At 38.3% G+C, this 15,821-nt stretch overlaps 1 protein-coding gene across 4 annotated transcripts in view; it reads left to right on the top strand.

Moving 5' to 3' along the window:
- Positions 1 to 15,821, top strand: part of LOC133542457 (gastrula zinc finger protein XlCGF57.1-like) — a 170,172-nt gene that overhangs the window by 113,624 nt on the left and 40,727 nt on the right. For 2 of the 4 annotated variants that reach the window (XM_061886606.1, XM_061886603.1), the window contains exons 1-2: positions 1,120 to 1,534; positions 2,288 to 2,515. The exons of the other annotated variants lie outside the window; for them this stretch is intronic. In XM_061886606.1, the coding sequence (XP_061742590.1) occupies positions 1,432 to 1,534; positions 2,288 to 2,515 (331 nt within the window). In that variant the 5' untranslated portion in view covers positions 1,120 to 1,431. Of the gene's footprint in view, positions 1 to 1,119; positions 1,535 to 2,287; positions 2,516 to 15,821 lie in introns of those variants that run through there. 4 annotated transcript variants of the gene reach the window in all.

Here is a 15,821-nt window from a genome sequence, read left to right as displayed (position 1 = left end):
TTGCTCTGTTGCAGTCATGACTTTTCAATAATTATTTTTTCAACTAAGTCTTCTTATTTGGCTGTAAAGGAATTTAGTTGCTCACTAGTTGGATCATCATTACTATCTATATATTTTTTTTAAATCCTCCATTTCTTTTTTTAATTCCTGTTCTGCCATTTTAAGTTGTTTTTTTCCACTAAGAGTACGACATTGCATATCCCCTAAAACAGAGGTTCTCAAATGGGGGCACGTGTACCTCTGGGGGTACTTGAAGGTATGCCAAGGGGGTACGGGAGATTTTTAAAAGAATATTCTAAAAAATAGCAGCAATTAAAAAAAAATCATAAATATATTTATTGAATATTACTTTAACAAAATATCAATGATTATTTATATAGCCCTAAATCACTAGTGTCTCAAATGGTTGCACAAAACAAAACACAAACCACAACAAAATCCTCGGTAGAGCCCACATATGAATGTAAGTTCATAAAGTGTGAAAAGAAATGCAATATTCAGTGTTGACAGCTAGATTTTTTGTGGACATGTTCCATAAATATTGATGTTAAAGATGACTTTTTTTGTGAAGAAATGTGTAGAATCCAGATGGATCTCTATTACAATCCCCAAAGAGGGCACTTTAAGTTGATGATTACTTCTACGTGTAGAAATTTTAATTTATAATTGAATCACTTGGTTATTTTTTAACAACTTTTTAGTTCAAGAAAGACCACTACAAATGGGCAATATTTTGCACTGTCATACAATTTAATAAAACAGAAACTGATGACATGGTGCTGTATTTTGCATCTTTATCTCTTTTTTTTTCAACCAAAAATACACTGCTCTGATTAGGGGGTACTTGAATTAAAAGAATGTCCACAGGGGGCACATCACTGAAGAAAGGTTGAGAACCACTGCGCAACAACATTTGAAAACTTCCCAAACGTTTTGCAGATTTGATGACCCTACATTATTTAAAAAAAAGTCAATAATAAATTGCTTTGTTTTTTCAAGAAATGTATTAACCTGTAGAAGCATCCGATTAAAGAGCTGGTAAATTGTTTCTCTCGCGAGATCTCGAAAAGACCTGTTGTTTCTCTCGCGAGATCTGACAACACTGCGCGCGAACCGAACACGGCCGGGATAAAGCAAGATGGCGTCTGACGGTGAAGACGTTATTGCAGTCGTCACAGTTCAGTGTTCTTAATCTGTGCCTCCATGTACACATATATGTCCTTTATTACACTCTAGTAAATAGAGTAAACATCGTTAATAACTGTTTGCATCCGGTTATATTAGTCTGAGCGCACTTTGATGCTTCTCCAGCTAGCTTAGCTTGCTAGTTAGCTTAGCTTGTTAGCTGCTAACAAAGAGAGGCGGAAGTGATCAAAACACATCGCTAAGCAGAGATCAAGTGTGAGTGTAAAGTGTTGTGATTGTGTGAAAATGTGCGAAAGAACCATAGCAGAGTACGAGGAGGAACTTTGTCCAACAAAAGAGGAGAAGGAGCGACAACATCAAAAACATCAAGTTGTGTTACACAGAACAGGTTTGTTTACTTCTTACTCTCACATCTTTACTCACTTTATATTTATTATTAACACTATTCTTGAATATATTGTCAATAGGAAGATGAATTGTCATGTGAGGATGATGCACTGATTGTTTTACATTGCTCATAAAAAGGAGACAGTTTCAGACACACAATATTTATGAGAGGTTGATGTTCCTCTCAGTTTGTAACAATGTGTATCAACATGTTTACACAAAACTCACACAGTCACCGGGGGAATATTCCAGAGAGCAGGTTAAGTGCAAACTCCTGAGTATGTAAAGTTCGAGAGTTTTACCTCCAAAAATAAAAAAGGTAAGACAAATTTAGAGCCAGTTACCATGGAAACTGATGCTGTAAATCTAGCCTGCTAGCTGGCAGGTTTGACAGGTTATTTATGTGTGTAAAAGCTATACTGACCTGTTATTTCTTTCATATCAACGTTCGTTGGTGCAGCCATCAATGTGGCAGTGATTGTCGAAAACAAAAAGCCTGATCTAAAGATGACATCTTGATCTCATACCATCTCAAACCAATCGGCCGTTCATTAATAAGTGAAATGTCTTATAGTCACTTAAAATGGTGTTTAGCCAAGCAACACTATGTTTTATCCAGTTATTCAATTAATCAAAAATATTTCCAGTAGAACACTTGATTAATATTATTTCCAATAGCCACAGCCCATTATTTCATGTACGATTTAATATTTAGCATGTAGGAGTTAAAATGTGTTTTGTTTGTGTCCTGTAGACATCCATCAGCTGATTGGACACCTAGAAGAATGTCTCCCTCATCTGCAGGGGGACAGTTTCACACATCCACAGCCCCCCTTTTTCAAAGAGGAAGAGGAGGGAGAGTGTCCTGTAGGGCAGGAGGAGGCTGATCTCAGCAAGTTTCCACTGACTGTTGTTGTCTCTGTGAAGACTGAAGAGCATGAAGACAAACCACCTGAGTCCTCACAGCTTCATCACAGTCCAAGTAAGCACAACATCCACATATCATCTAATACAATGTTTGTGACACATGTTCATCCGGGGGCCACATTTATCACTAAAGATGGAGATATATTTGCTTTTTAACTCCAGCATTTAAAAATGAATGCTCATCAATCATCAACAGTGTAATTGCTGGGGTGTAACCATGTGACCTAGAGGCCGTCCTCCTTACCTCACCTGGTCAAATGAAGGCAAACATTCAATATGGCTACTGTTTATTTACCTTTAGCAGCACATATGTCAGCATATTTCAAAGGTTTAGTGGTGAAGATAAGAGATGTACACCAAGTACCATTTTTTTAGTACTGGTTCGTAGTTATGTCGTCCATGAGGACCGTGAAGATTCTGGACTAACGACACAACTATTTGTATTTTTAATTCCAGCTGACTGACGTAACTATGACACGTTGTCACATTGAGTTCAGCTGCCGCTGCTACACATTAAAATCAGCGTTGAATAATGACAAATAAGGAAGCAACCACACGCAAAAGTTTGATGTGTGTGTTATTGAGAAGAAGATGACATAACTGCATTTCACCTTGCACTGCACACATAGTTGACTTCTTTAAGACTTCAAATAAACAGCTGCTGATAAAAGACTTCCCTGCTCTGAGATGTTACAGAACATCATGTTGGAGGTGTTCAACCTTTAGTGCTAATAAAGATTCTAATGAAATTGCTTTTTTTTTCAATTTATATTTCCACAAATTACATATAGTACCAATAAATACTGGTATTGATAAGGAATATCAATTGGGGTATCATATCGATAAAATCTTAACAATTTACGTCCCTACTTGAAGATACAAGCCAGAAATCTTAAAAAAATTATATCATTGTTTATTTGGATTTAGTTACTTCTCTGCGGTCCAGCAATGTCTCAACACCTATGAGAGATGAATTAATGTAGTTTATTTTTACCAATTAGCCATGTTTTCTTAATATTAAACATTGCAGCATACAAGCTACAACAACACACAAATCCATTGTAAGTGAAAGTTTCCTAAAGGAAACTGTTGATATGTAAATAAGTTGAGTAAGTAAATCATAAACAGGATTTTACAGTTTGAATGCAAATGTCGATGCTCCTCTTAGACACGCGTAAAAATGGTGTTTGTGAAATCCCCTGATGTCTTTTTGGTGCTAAATTAACCAAAACATTAGCGCCGCATAAAACACCATGTTGCTATTGGTTCGACATTTCAGGAAAACAAGTAAAAAAAAAATACTTTGTAGCCTTATCCAGCTATTTACTGATGTAAACTAGTCATGTTTACCCAAATTCTAAAAGAAAATGTGCAGTCCCCCTTTAAAGTCCTACTGAAAGCCACTACTAGCGACCACGCAGTCTGATAGTTTATATATCAATGATGAAATATTAACATTGCAACACATGCCAATACGGCCTTTTTAGTTTACTAAATTGCAATTTAAATTTTCCCGGGAGTTTCTAGTTGAAAACGTCGCGTAATGATGACGTGTACGCGTGACGTCACGGACTGTAAGGAAATATTAGCGCAGCGCACACACACAGCTAAAAGTTGTCTGCTTTAACGGCATAATTACACAGTATTTTAGACATCTGTGTTGCTGAATCTTTTGCAATTTGTTCAATTAATATTGGAGAAGTCAAAGTAGAAAGATGGAGTTGGGAAGCTTTAGCCTTTAGCCACACAAACACACTGTGATTCCTTGTTTAAAATTCACGGAGGTGAAGCTTTCCTATGGATCAGAGCGGTCAAGCGAACATGGATCCCCACCAAATGTCAACCAGCAGTTTTCGGTGAGAAAATTGTGGTAAAAAGTCGCCTCTTACCGGAGATCAGCTGAGCTTGTGCCGTCCATACAGCTTCCGTCGACTTACCTCAGACACTGGCCTCAAGACACCCGTGGACACACCCCTCCGACTATCAGGTACTATTTAACTCACTAAAACACTAGCAACACAAAAGAAAGATAAGGGATTTCCCAGAATTATCCTAGTAAATGTGTCTAAAAACATCTGGATCCGTCCCAATGCAATCGCCTTTTTTTTGTTTTAACTTGATTTTTTTTTTTTCTAGCCCTTCGCTTTCAAAATCCTCAAACACGAATCTTTCATCCTCGCTCAAATTAATGGGGAAATTGTCGTTTTCTCGGTCCGAATAGCTCTTTTTGTTGGAGGCTTCTATTAAAAACAATGTGAGGAGCCCTCACACGGGTGACGTCCTCGTCTGCTACTTCCGGTACAGGCAAGGCTTTTCTATTAACGACCAAAAGTTGCGAACTTTATCGTGGATGTTCTCTACTAGATCTTTTCATCAAAAATATGCCAATATCGCGAAATGATCAAGTATGACACATAGAATGGACCTGCTATCCCCGTTTAAATAAGAAAATCTCATTTCAGTAGGCCTTTAAACTAACACAGAACTAATGCAAACAGGTCCCACTTCAGTGGCGCCATTAATACAAACGGCTACAAAAGTATAACACAAGTTAAACACGTAAATGTGGCAAATATAAACATTTGCTTGTGAACCACTATCACAAACATATTTGAGCCAGGCCTCAGGTTTCTGAAAAGCAGGTTTTTTTTTTTTTTTAGTCCTGTTCTTTGTTGTCTTTTGGGTATACAAGCAGCTGTCTTGTTTGTATGTATGTGTTTTACTGCTGATGGCCGCCGTGAGCAACGTGAGCTGAGACCGTCTCTACACAAGTCCCAGTATGTAATGTTATAAATACCAAACGTGCCAGTGACACAAGATTTTGAAGTCTGTATCGAAGAAGGAAAATGCGGTATTGGCATTTTTTTGGATCTGTCCAAGGCCTTTGACACAATAGACTTTGAGATCTTATTGTATAAGCTATATCACTATGGTGTCAGAGGGGTACCTCTCGATTGGTTCCGTTCTTACCTTTATGAAAAGCAACAATGTGTATTCGTCAATGATCACAACTCACCCTGTACGACCTTAAAGTATGGGGTTCCCCAGGGATCTATCTCTGGGCCTCTCCTTTTTATTCTATACATAAATGATTTCGTTAACTCCTCCGAAACTTTTCATAAAATAATTTTTGCTGGTGACACAAATTTGTTTACTTCACACAGGAGCCTACACGATCTACAAGAAACTGTCAATTCAGAGCTTGTGAAAGTAGATTCCCGGTTCAAATGCAATAAGCTCTCACTTAATGTAAATAAAACAAATTTTATTCTATTTCGTTCTGATAAAAAACGGACAAATACTGAGCACTGCCATATCAACATTAACGGGCAGGAAATACAGAGAGTATACTCCACAAAATTCCTGGGGGTCATCCTTGACGAATACCTCAATTTTAAATGTGAAGTGAAGTGAAGTGAATTATATTTATATAGCGCTTTTCTCAAGTGACTCAAAGCGCTTTACATAGTGACACCCAATATCTAAGTTACATTTAAACCAGTGTGGGTGGCACTGGGAGCAGGTGGGTAAAGTGTCTTGCCCAAGGACACAACGGCAGTAACTAGGATGGCACAAGCGGGAATCGAACCTGCAACCCTCAAGTTGCTGACACGGCCACTCTACCAACCGAGCTATGCCGGCCCCAGATGGCTAATGTCACGTTAGCCATCTGTTAAACAAATTATCCAAATATGTTGGCCTGTTCTTTCACCTTCGTCATTATCTTCCTCTTTATGCTCTACTTACCTTATACAAAACTCTCTTTGAACCACATCTTAACTACTAGGGACGGCGTGGCGCAGTGGGGAGAGTGGCTGTGCGCAACCCGAGCGTCCCTGGTTCAATTCCCACCTAGTACCAACCTTGTCACGTCCGTTGTGTCCTGAGCAAGACACTTCACCCTTGCTCCTGATGGGTGCTAGTTGGCGCCTTGCATGGCAGCTCCCTCCATCAGTGTGTGAATGTGTGTGTGAATGGGTGAATGTGGAAGTAGTGTCAAAGCGCTTTGAGTACCTTGAAGGTAGAAAAGCGCTATACAAGTACAACCCATTTATTTACTGTAATATCATCTGGTGTAACACCTTCCCTACCTACCTTCACAAATTAGAATCCATGCAAAAGAAAATTATACGGCCCCTGTCATGCTGTTCACGAGTGAGGGAAGAGTGGATCGTGAGATCGACAGGCGGATCGGTGCGGCGTCTTCAGTAATGCGGACGTTATACCGATCCGTTGTGGTGAAAAAGGAGCTGAGCCGGAAGGCAAAGCTCTCAATTTACCGGTCGATCTACGTTCCCATCCTCACCTATGGTCATGAGCTTTGGGTCATGACCGAAAGGATAAGATTACGGGTACAAGCGGCCGAAATGAGTTTCCTCCGCCGTGTGGCGGGGCTCTCCCTTAGAGATAGGGTGAGAAGCTCTGCCATCCGGGAGGAACTCAAAGTAAAGCCGCTGCTCCTTCACATCGAGAGGAGCCAGATGAGGTGGTTCGGGCATCTGGTCAGGATGCCACCCGAACGCCTCCCTAGGGAGGTGTTTACGGCACGTCCAACCGGTAGGAGGCCACGGGGAAGACCCAGGACACGTTGGGAAGACTATGTCTCCGGGCTGGCCTGGGAACGAGCTAGACGAAGTGGCTGGGGAGAGGGAAGTCTGGGTTTCCCTGCTTAGGCTGTTGCCCCCGTGACCCGACCTCGGATAAGCGGAAGATGATGGATGGATGGATGGACGTCATGGTCCAAGTTTAATGCCCCAACACGTCATCTATTTCATAAATATCATCTCTTAAGACTGACAGAGTTCAATATTTATCAAAAAGCTTGTTTCACCTATCAAGTCATTTACAGGCTGAATCTTAGGCTCTGTAGTTTGGTTCCTATTTACCATCCTCAGCATGTCCACAACACTCCTAACTTAGATCTGATAACAGGTAAACATCGTTTACTGGCTTGTTCCGCTCACAGTGTCGTATGCAGGGGACCAAAGATTTGGAACCCGCTTAATGAGAGCCTCAAGATGCTGTATCCATTCTCCAACCTCAAAAAGAAACTGAAAACTTGCCTTTTAACCACATATCTTTAATGCCCCATGTGGGGTAGACTACTGTTGGGTTTTGCATGGTTGAATGAATGAATGTATGTATGTATGTGTATGCTTGCTTTAGTACTATTATCTTGTGTTTATCATATAGCGTTGTTGTTGTTTTGTTTTTGTTGTTGTGCTTGCTACCATGTTTCATCTTTCCATGTACATATTGTCCTTTGGACCCCCTGTTAAAATCTTCTTCTAGCTTATTTGGGGGACCCTCTCACGTACCAACATCTTTAAATGATGATATTCACCATTATTGTATTTGTTATATTGTATTGTGAATAAACTTGTAAACTTGAAACTTATTACTGACTTTTTTAAAAACAATGTAGGATCATCAAATCCCCAAATAGTTTGGGAAGCCTTCAAATGTTGTTTTAGGGGGTATTCAATTGCGTATTCTTCATGGAAAACAACTTAAAATGGCAGAACAGGAATTAAAGAAAGAAATTGAGGATTTACAAAAAAATATAGATCGTATTGATAATCCAACTAGTGAGCAATTAAATTCCTTTACAGCCAAACAAGAAGAGTTAGCAGACTTAGTTGAAAAAAAAATATTGAAAAGTCATGACTGCAACAGAGCAATCTGGATGAAAAAAGGTGAGAAGTGTTCAAAATTCTTCTTAAATATCCAAACAAAAAAATTGTTCTAAAAATAACATTTCCAAGCTTATTAGAACAAATGGAAAGGTATTGGATACACACACCACATTGTTGAAAGAAATGGAACATTACTTTAAAAATATTTTTTCTAATCCGGTAATTCTTCCTGAAACGACACATTTTTTTCCAGAACATTATGAAAGAAAATTGAATCCAGAAGAAAGCCATTTATGTGAAGGCCTCATTAGAGAGGAAGAACTTGTGGATGCTGTTAAATCTTTTCATCCAGAGAAAACCCCAGGATTAGATGGAATACCTATTGAGGTTTATAAAGTATTTTATGAAGAGATTAAGAAACCATTGCTTTCTAGTTTTAATTACTCATATAAAATAGGTTATTTGTCTAACACTCAAGCAGAAGGTATTATTTCTTTATTGTTGAAACAGGAAATAAATGGTCAGTATAAAGACCCAGTTTATCTTAAAAATTGGAGACCAATAACACTTCAGTGTTATGATGCTAAGATACTAGCAAAATGTTTGGCTACACTACTTAAGTCTGTTTTGTCAAATATTATTCACCAAATCAATCAGGTTTCCTACAAGGAAGAAACATAGGAAAAAATATTAGACAGTTATTAGAAATTATAGAAAATTATAATACGGAAAATAAAAGAGGATTCATTTTTGTAGGAGAAGGCTTTTGACAAAATTACCGTGGCTTAGATGTTATTTGTAAAAACTTAATTTTTTTTCAATTTTGGCAACTCTCAAGACGCTATATAATAAAACTAACTGTAGATTTATCAATAATGGATACATCTCTGGGACAATACCTCTATTAAGAGGTCTAAAACAAGGGTTGTCACGCTTTGGTAAAAGGATTTGGACTCAGATGCAGATTTGGGACTTTAGACAGGCTTTTATTTTGACAATTTCCTTTTACCTCCCGAGTCAAGAAAAAACATCTATAATCACAAAAATAAACTACTCGGCGAAAAGGTTCCAGAAAAAGAAGGAACAACCAAAAATCACTCCGAACGGAGGAAAACACAAAAGTAAAGACGAACTATAAACAGTATTTAACAAAAAGCGCTCCAACAGGAGGACCAAAACAACATCTATGAAAATTTCTACACTAACTAATCTAATAAAGTATTTAACAAAAATAGTCACTCAAAAAGTTGAGGTACGAATGAAAAACTTAACTGAAACTTACCACTGCGGCTGATTCACTAAATAATCAAAAATCACTCTGCTGAGGAGGAAGAAAGGAAAACTCAAAATATTCATAAAGGGGTTCAGGATCAAGGGACATAGGCACAAGACAAGGCAAGGCATGGACAAAGACATGAATAAACGAGACGATCTGGCACAGAACAAAGGAAGGAGTGAGCTTATAAACACATGCAGGTAATAGGGAACAGCTGGAAACAATCAGAGAACAGGGATGACGTCAGACTGATGACACAAAAGGAAGGGCAAGTGACCTGAAACGAGAGGAGAGTTACTTTTCAAATTAAAACCATAAGACAAAAAACCCAAAACAAGACATCCCTCACTGCGGTGTGACAAGGGTGCCCTTTGTCTCCATACTTATTTATTATTGCTATGGAAATATTAGCGATTAAAGTTAGATTCTTTGGACTGGACTCTCGCGACTGTGTTGGATCCATCTTTCACAGTATCATGTTTTCATATGTTCTCATAGTCATCAGTATCATCAGTATCATGTTCTCATAGTCATCATTGTCACCGACGTCCCACTGGGTGTGAGTTTTCCTTGCCCTTATGTGGGCCTACCGAGGATGTCGTAGTGGTTTGTGCAGCCCTTTGAGACACTAGTGATTTAGGGCTATATAAGTAAACATTGATTGATTCAATAGAAATATTGAAGGGCTCAGCAATAATAATATTGAAAGTAAGATAATAGATAGATAGATAGATAGATAGATATATGGATAGTACTTTATTGATTCCTTCAGGAGAGTTCCTTCAGGAGAATTAAAATTCCAGCAGCAGTGTACAGAGTTGAGATCAATTTTTAAAAAAGTAAAAAGTAAATAATGGGGGTTTAAAAGGAAACAAAATAGAGAAATATTACAAAAAGAATAAAAACAATGGGAATAACAATACAACAGTAAAATAAGAATATAACAAGACAAAGTAGGCAGTAGTGACCATGTTATGAAAACGTATTGCACTGTTATTGTTTTGCATCCCCTGTCATCCTAATAACCCCCGTCCCCCGCCCCAGAGAGGAGTTGTACAGTCTAATGGTGTGTGGGACAAAGGAGTTCTTGAGTCTATTAGTCCTGCACTTGGGATGAAGCAGTCTAGCACTGAACAATGATAACAATGTATGCAGACGATACAAGCTTCTTTATCAGCACCAATCCTCATTGATTGCGGAACCTCTTTGATCTTTTGGATATATTTTCACAACAATCTGGGCTTTAGCTTAATTATGATAAATGTGAAATTTTAAGGATCGGAAATCTAAAGGGAACGTCCTTCCGAATGGAATGCAAAGTGCCTGTTTTGTGGACAGACGGACCAGTTAACATACTTGATGTTGTTGAACCAGAGAATCTGGAAGATCTATGCTCAGTAAATTATGATAATCAACTAAGAAAGCTGGACAAAATTTTGCAATTATGGAAAGGGAAATCCTTAACCTTGTATGGTAAAATATCTATTATCAACTCGTTAATTGTTCCTCAGTTTATTTATTTGTTTTTGTCATTACAAGTTCCATCACAAAACTTTTTTAAGATTTATGAACGGAGGGTCTTCGATTTTGTCCGGGACGGCAAACCAGGAAAGATTAAAAGAAAGGTTTTTGTAGATTGAGTATGAAAATGGGGGCCTGAAACTTCTCAGCCTTGAAGCTATGTGTCTATCGTTAAAAGCATCAATTGTTCCAAAGATGTATTTAAACACTGAGTGGTACACAAGTGTGCTGTTGGACAGAAAACATGTACTGTATCAAAAGAAATTGTATCCGTTTTTACAAGTGATCCCCTCCCATTTTTTTTTTTATGTAGAGAGTCTGCTGGGAAACATGGAGGGATTCATAAAGGGAACAGTCCACTCATGGTGGTGTTTAAAATGTTATGTGCCAAAAAAAAGAGACGATATTTTGCAGCAGATAACATGGATGAACTATAATATTTTAATAGATGGAAAGCCCTTCTTTTGGAAAGATATATATGAAAGAGGAATCATTTTTGTCAATGATATCAATGAGAATGGTAAAATTACGAAGTATGATGAATTTGGATTTATGTATGGTGATGTTTGTTCAAGCTTTTCTTTTAATCAACTAATTGGAGTAATTAGGAAAAGATATGGAAACAATTAATTATGGAACTACTAAATTACTAGTTTGTAAACCTCTAATAAGAAATTATATTTGGCAAAAAGGAACTAAAATAAATTAAAGTAAATATAATTTTTATTTAATAAAGAAATCTTTGAAGGCTGTCCCATACAACACATATGGAAAATGGGAGGACTTTTTTGACTGCCCGTTGCCGTGGGATACCATATTCAAACTAATCTACAAAACTACCATCGATGTGCAAAATTGTTATTTTCAAATTTAAATTATTTATAACTTCTTACCCACGGGGAAAATGTTAAAACTATGGAATATGACTGAGTCAGACGATTGCCGCATTTTTTTGTCAGGAATCTGAATCCACCCTGCATTTGTTTTGGTATTGTCATATTGTGTCTTCTTTTTGGGTGGGAGTTGACAAAATGTGTTCAAGGATTGGTTTGTTTATGAAGCTTGATGTAGTTTCTGTTATTTTAGGAGAGTTCATTGACAATTATAGTACTCGGTAAAAGGTTTATTTTTAAACCAAAAATAGATATTACTTTCTTTAAAACATTTATTCAGTATTTTTTAACTTTAGAAAGATACATAATTGACAACGATAATGATGCCAAAAAACATGAAAAAAGATGGGAAATCCTTAAAGGCTTATTGTGAAATTGTAATAATGTTTGTAGATATGCAACAACAGCAACATGTATGCTATCTGTTGTTGTGTTCCCTATTTTTGAGTGTAGAAAATGAAGGTGTGTGTTGAGTCTGACTTGGACATAATGTGGACTATACACAAATGCTTTTTATGAAAATGTAATTTTGTTTATAAATTATATGCAATCTGTTGTTTACCTATTTTTTTTTTTTTTTTGTACATGGATGAGGGTGTGTGTTGCTGAGCCTGACTTGGACATTATCTGGACTGGACCTGGTTTTAAAGGGGAACATTATCACCAAACCTATGTAAGCGTCAATATGATGGTGCAGAAAAAAGACCATGTATTTTTTTAACCGATTTCCGAACTTTAAATGGGTGAGTTTTGGCAAATAAACGCCTTTCTGTTTATCGGTCTTTTAACGATGACGTCAGAACGTGACGTCACCGAGGTAATAAACCCGCCATTTTCATTTTCACATTACAAACACCGGGTCTCAGCTCTGTTATTTTCCGTTTTTTCGACTATTTTTTGGAACCTTGGAGACATCATGCCTCGTCGGTGTGTTGTCGGAGGGTGTAACAACACTAACAGGGAGGGATTCAAGTTGCACCACTGGCAAGAAATCTGCCACCAGACCCCCATTAAATTTGCCAGAGTGTCTGTAAATTTTACCGGCGATGCTAAGACAGACATGGCACAGAGATGTATGGATAACCTGCAGATGCATTTGCAACGATTAAGTCAACTAAATCACAAAGGTGAGTTTTGTTGATGTTGTTGACTTATGTGCTAATCAGACATATTTGGTTGCAGCATGACTGCCAGCTAATCGATGCTAACATGCTACGCTAATCAATGCTAACATGTTATTTAAGCTAGCTGTATGTACATTTGAAACTAAATACCCACATTAAATGCGATGCTAATAAGGCAGCCATTCTATGGGTCACTTCATTAGGTACACCCATGCTATGGCCCAATAGCGTCAATAGCTATTTGTTCAATAGCCTCAATTTCTTCTTCAATTTCGTTTTTGCTATCTGCCTCCATACTCCGACCATCTGTTTCAATACATGCGTAATCTGTTGAATCGCTTAAGCCGCTGAAATCCGAGTCTGAATCCGAGCTAATGTCGCTATATCTTGCTGTGGTAACCGCCATGTTGTTTGTATTGGCAGCACTGTATGACGTCACAGGGAAATGGATAGTCGTACCGCAAATAGGGAAAATCAAAAACTTTAAAGCTTTTTTTAGGGATATTCGGGGAGGTGTAAAATTTTGAAAAAAACTTCGAAAAATACAACAAGCCACTGGGAACTGATTTTTGTTGTTTTTAACGCTTTTGAAATTGTGATAATGTTCCCCTTTAAAAACCTTTAGACAAGTCTAATTTCATTAACAACCTGGTCTGGTGAAGATAAGGTCCTTTTTTTATTTTATAAATAAAATAAAATAAGATGACTAAAAAAAAGAAATAAATAAAAAATTCTTGGATAAAAAAAGAAAGTAAAATAATAGGGCGGTATAGCCCGGTTGGTAGAGTGGCCGTGCCAGCAACTTGAGGGTTGCAGGTTCGATTCCCGCTTCCGCCATCCTAGTCACTGCCGTTGTGTCTTTGGGCAAGACACTTTACCCACCTGCTCCCAGTGCCACCCACACTGGTTTAAATGTAACTTAGATATTGGGTTTCACTATGTAAAGCGTTTTGAGTCACTCGAGAAAAGCGCTATATAAATATAATTCACTTCACTTCACAATAGAAAAACAATTACATAAAAAATAGTAATTAATGATAATGTTAGTGGACCGGCGGCACACACAATCATGTGTGTTGCAGGGACTGTGTCCCCTGCAGACTGTGTTATATATGTTGTGGGAACCAGAATTTTGGTAGCAGAAAGAAAAAACCCTTTTTTGTGTGAGTGGGTGTGGATGAGTGTGAATGGTGGAGGGAGGGGTTTTTATGGGGAGGGGTTTAATAAAAAAAAAAAGTGTTTTACTGCAGTTTTTTTTTTCATGAGTTTTTTTTTTTACTGCTTCCCTTATGTACGGTATGGTTTTTGACATCTTGAAAGTCAACGTGGTGACTGATGAGATCCTCAGAGACATTATCAGAACATATAATGGTGCAGGACAATGTGTCATGTGACTGGGTAAATCTGGACTTTTCTAAAGCATTTGTTTGTATAAGTTGTGTATTGAAGAACATCTCTCTGAGCAGCAAGAGCCGACCTCAAGGATGGGGGAGAATCAGTCACAACCCCCCTATATTAAAAGGAAAAGGAGGAGCTCCAGTCCAGATTGAAGAGGAGTCAAAGCAACCCCACATTAAAGTGAAGGAGGAGCCACATACCTCTCACATTAAGGAGAAAAATGAATCCCAGCCCTCTACAGAGAAAGAGGAGTCACAGCTCCGCTCACAAAAAAGAGGAAGATGAGGACCCACTGACCCCCAATTTCGCAGGGCCAACACAGACAGACAGACAGACAACATTCACACTCACATTCACACACTAAGGCCAATTTAGTGTTGCCAATCAACCTATCCCCAGGTGCATGTCTTTGGAAGTGGGAGGAAGCCGGATTACCCGGAGGGAACCCACGCATTCACGGGGAGAACATGCAAACTCCACACAGAAAGATCCCGAGCCTGGATTTGAACCCAGGACTGCAGGAACTTTGTATTGTGAGGCAGACGCACTAACCCCTCTTCCACCGTGAAGCCCCTATGCTCAACTCATCATGCTTTATTTATTACAGTATTTGATAAGCCTGTAGTTGATTTTTATTATGTAATTGTTATATTGTTATCAACATGTGATAGCAGGGACCCTGCCATTCAAAACTAAGCTGCTACATTACTAATGATTAATGTAACATTAGCTGAAAAAATAGTACAATAGCAATAGTTCATGTAGGCTTTATGATGCAGTTACATTATTATATCAACTAACAGAGACAGAAGTTCTTCATTTAACACAATGTCCTTTTTTGCTGCTTCAACACAGAAAAAGGTTAAGTGAAATAACTTAGATGTTAACTGTAGGTCAATAATGCTTGTCTTTCTCTCAGACAGACAGGGCTTTGCTGTCCATAACACATGCACACATTGCAAAATGAGCCAACGTTACGCTAAAAGCTAATTAGCGTTCACCTCAAGGACTGTGAGCGAGCTGAGCTGCCGCTTATATTTCTGGAACATTAACGGTTCTTACAGTGATGTTACAAGTAGTTGACTGGGAGGTGTTTATTATAATTGGGGGAGTGTCCGCTGCCTTATGCTCACGTGCTAAACACCTTTCTGCTAACTTGCACTGTCTCCCCTCTCTGCCTGCCTTTGCCTCCATGCGCTCTAAATACGCACTCCTGATTGGCTGTTATCGCTCTGCGTGTAACCAATCAGATGGTTGTGTGGGTGGGACAATCCTGGGTGCTGCAGAGACGTAGTGACAGAGGCAGTACGAAGCGGAGCAGCTTGTTAAAAGCCTACTGAAATGAGATTTTCTTATTTAAACGGGGATAGCAGGTCCATTCTATGTGTCATACTTGATCATTTCGTTATATTGCCATATTTTTGCTGAAAGGATTTAGTAGAGAACATCGACGATAAAGTTCGCAATTTTTAGTCGCTAATAGAAAAGCCCTGCCTTTACCGGAAGTATGTGC

Source organism: Nerophis ophidion, linkage group LG24 (genome assembly GCF_033978795.1).
Source record: "Nerophis ophidion isolate RoL-2023_Sa linkage group LG24, RoL_Noph_v1.0, whole genome shotgun sequence".
NCBI lineage: Eukaryota > Metazoa > Chordata > Actinopteri > Syngnathiformes > Syngnathidae > Nerophis > Nerophis ophidion.
The sequence above is the reverse complement of the archived record's forward strand: the minus strand, read 5'-3'. Positions and strand labels throughout refer to the sequence as shown.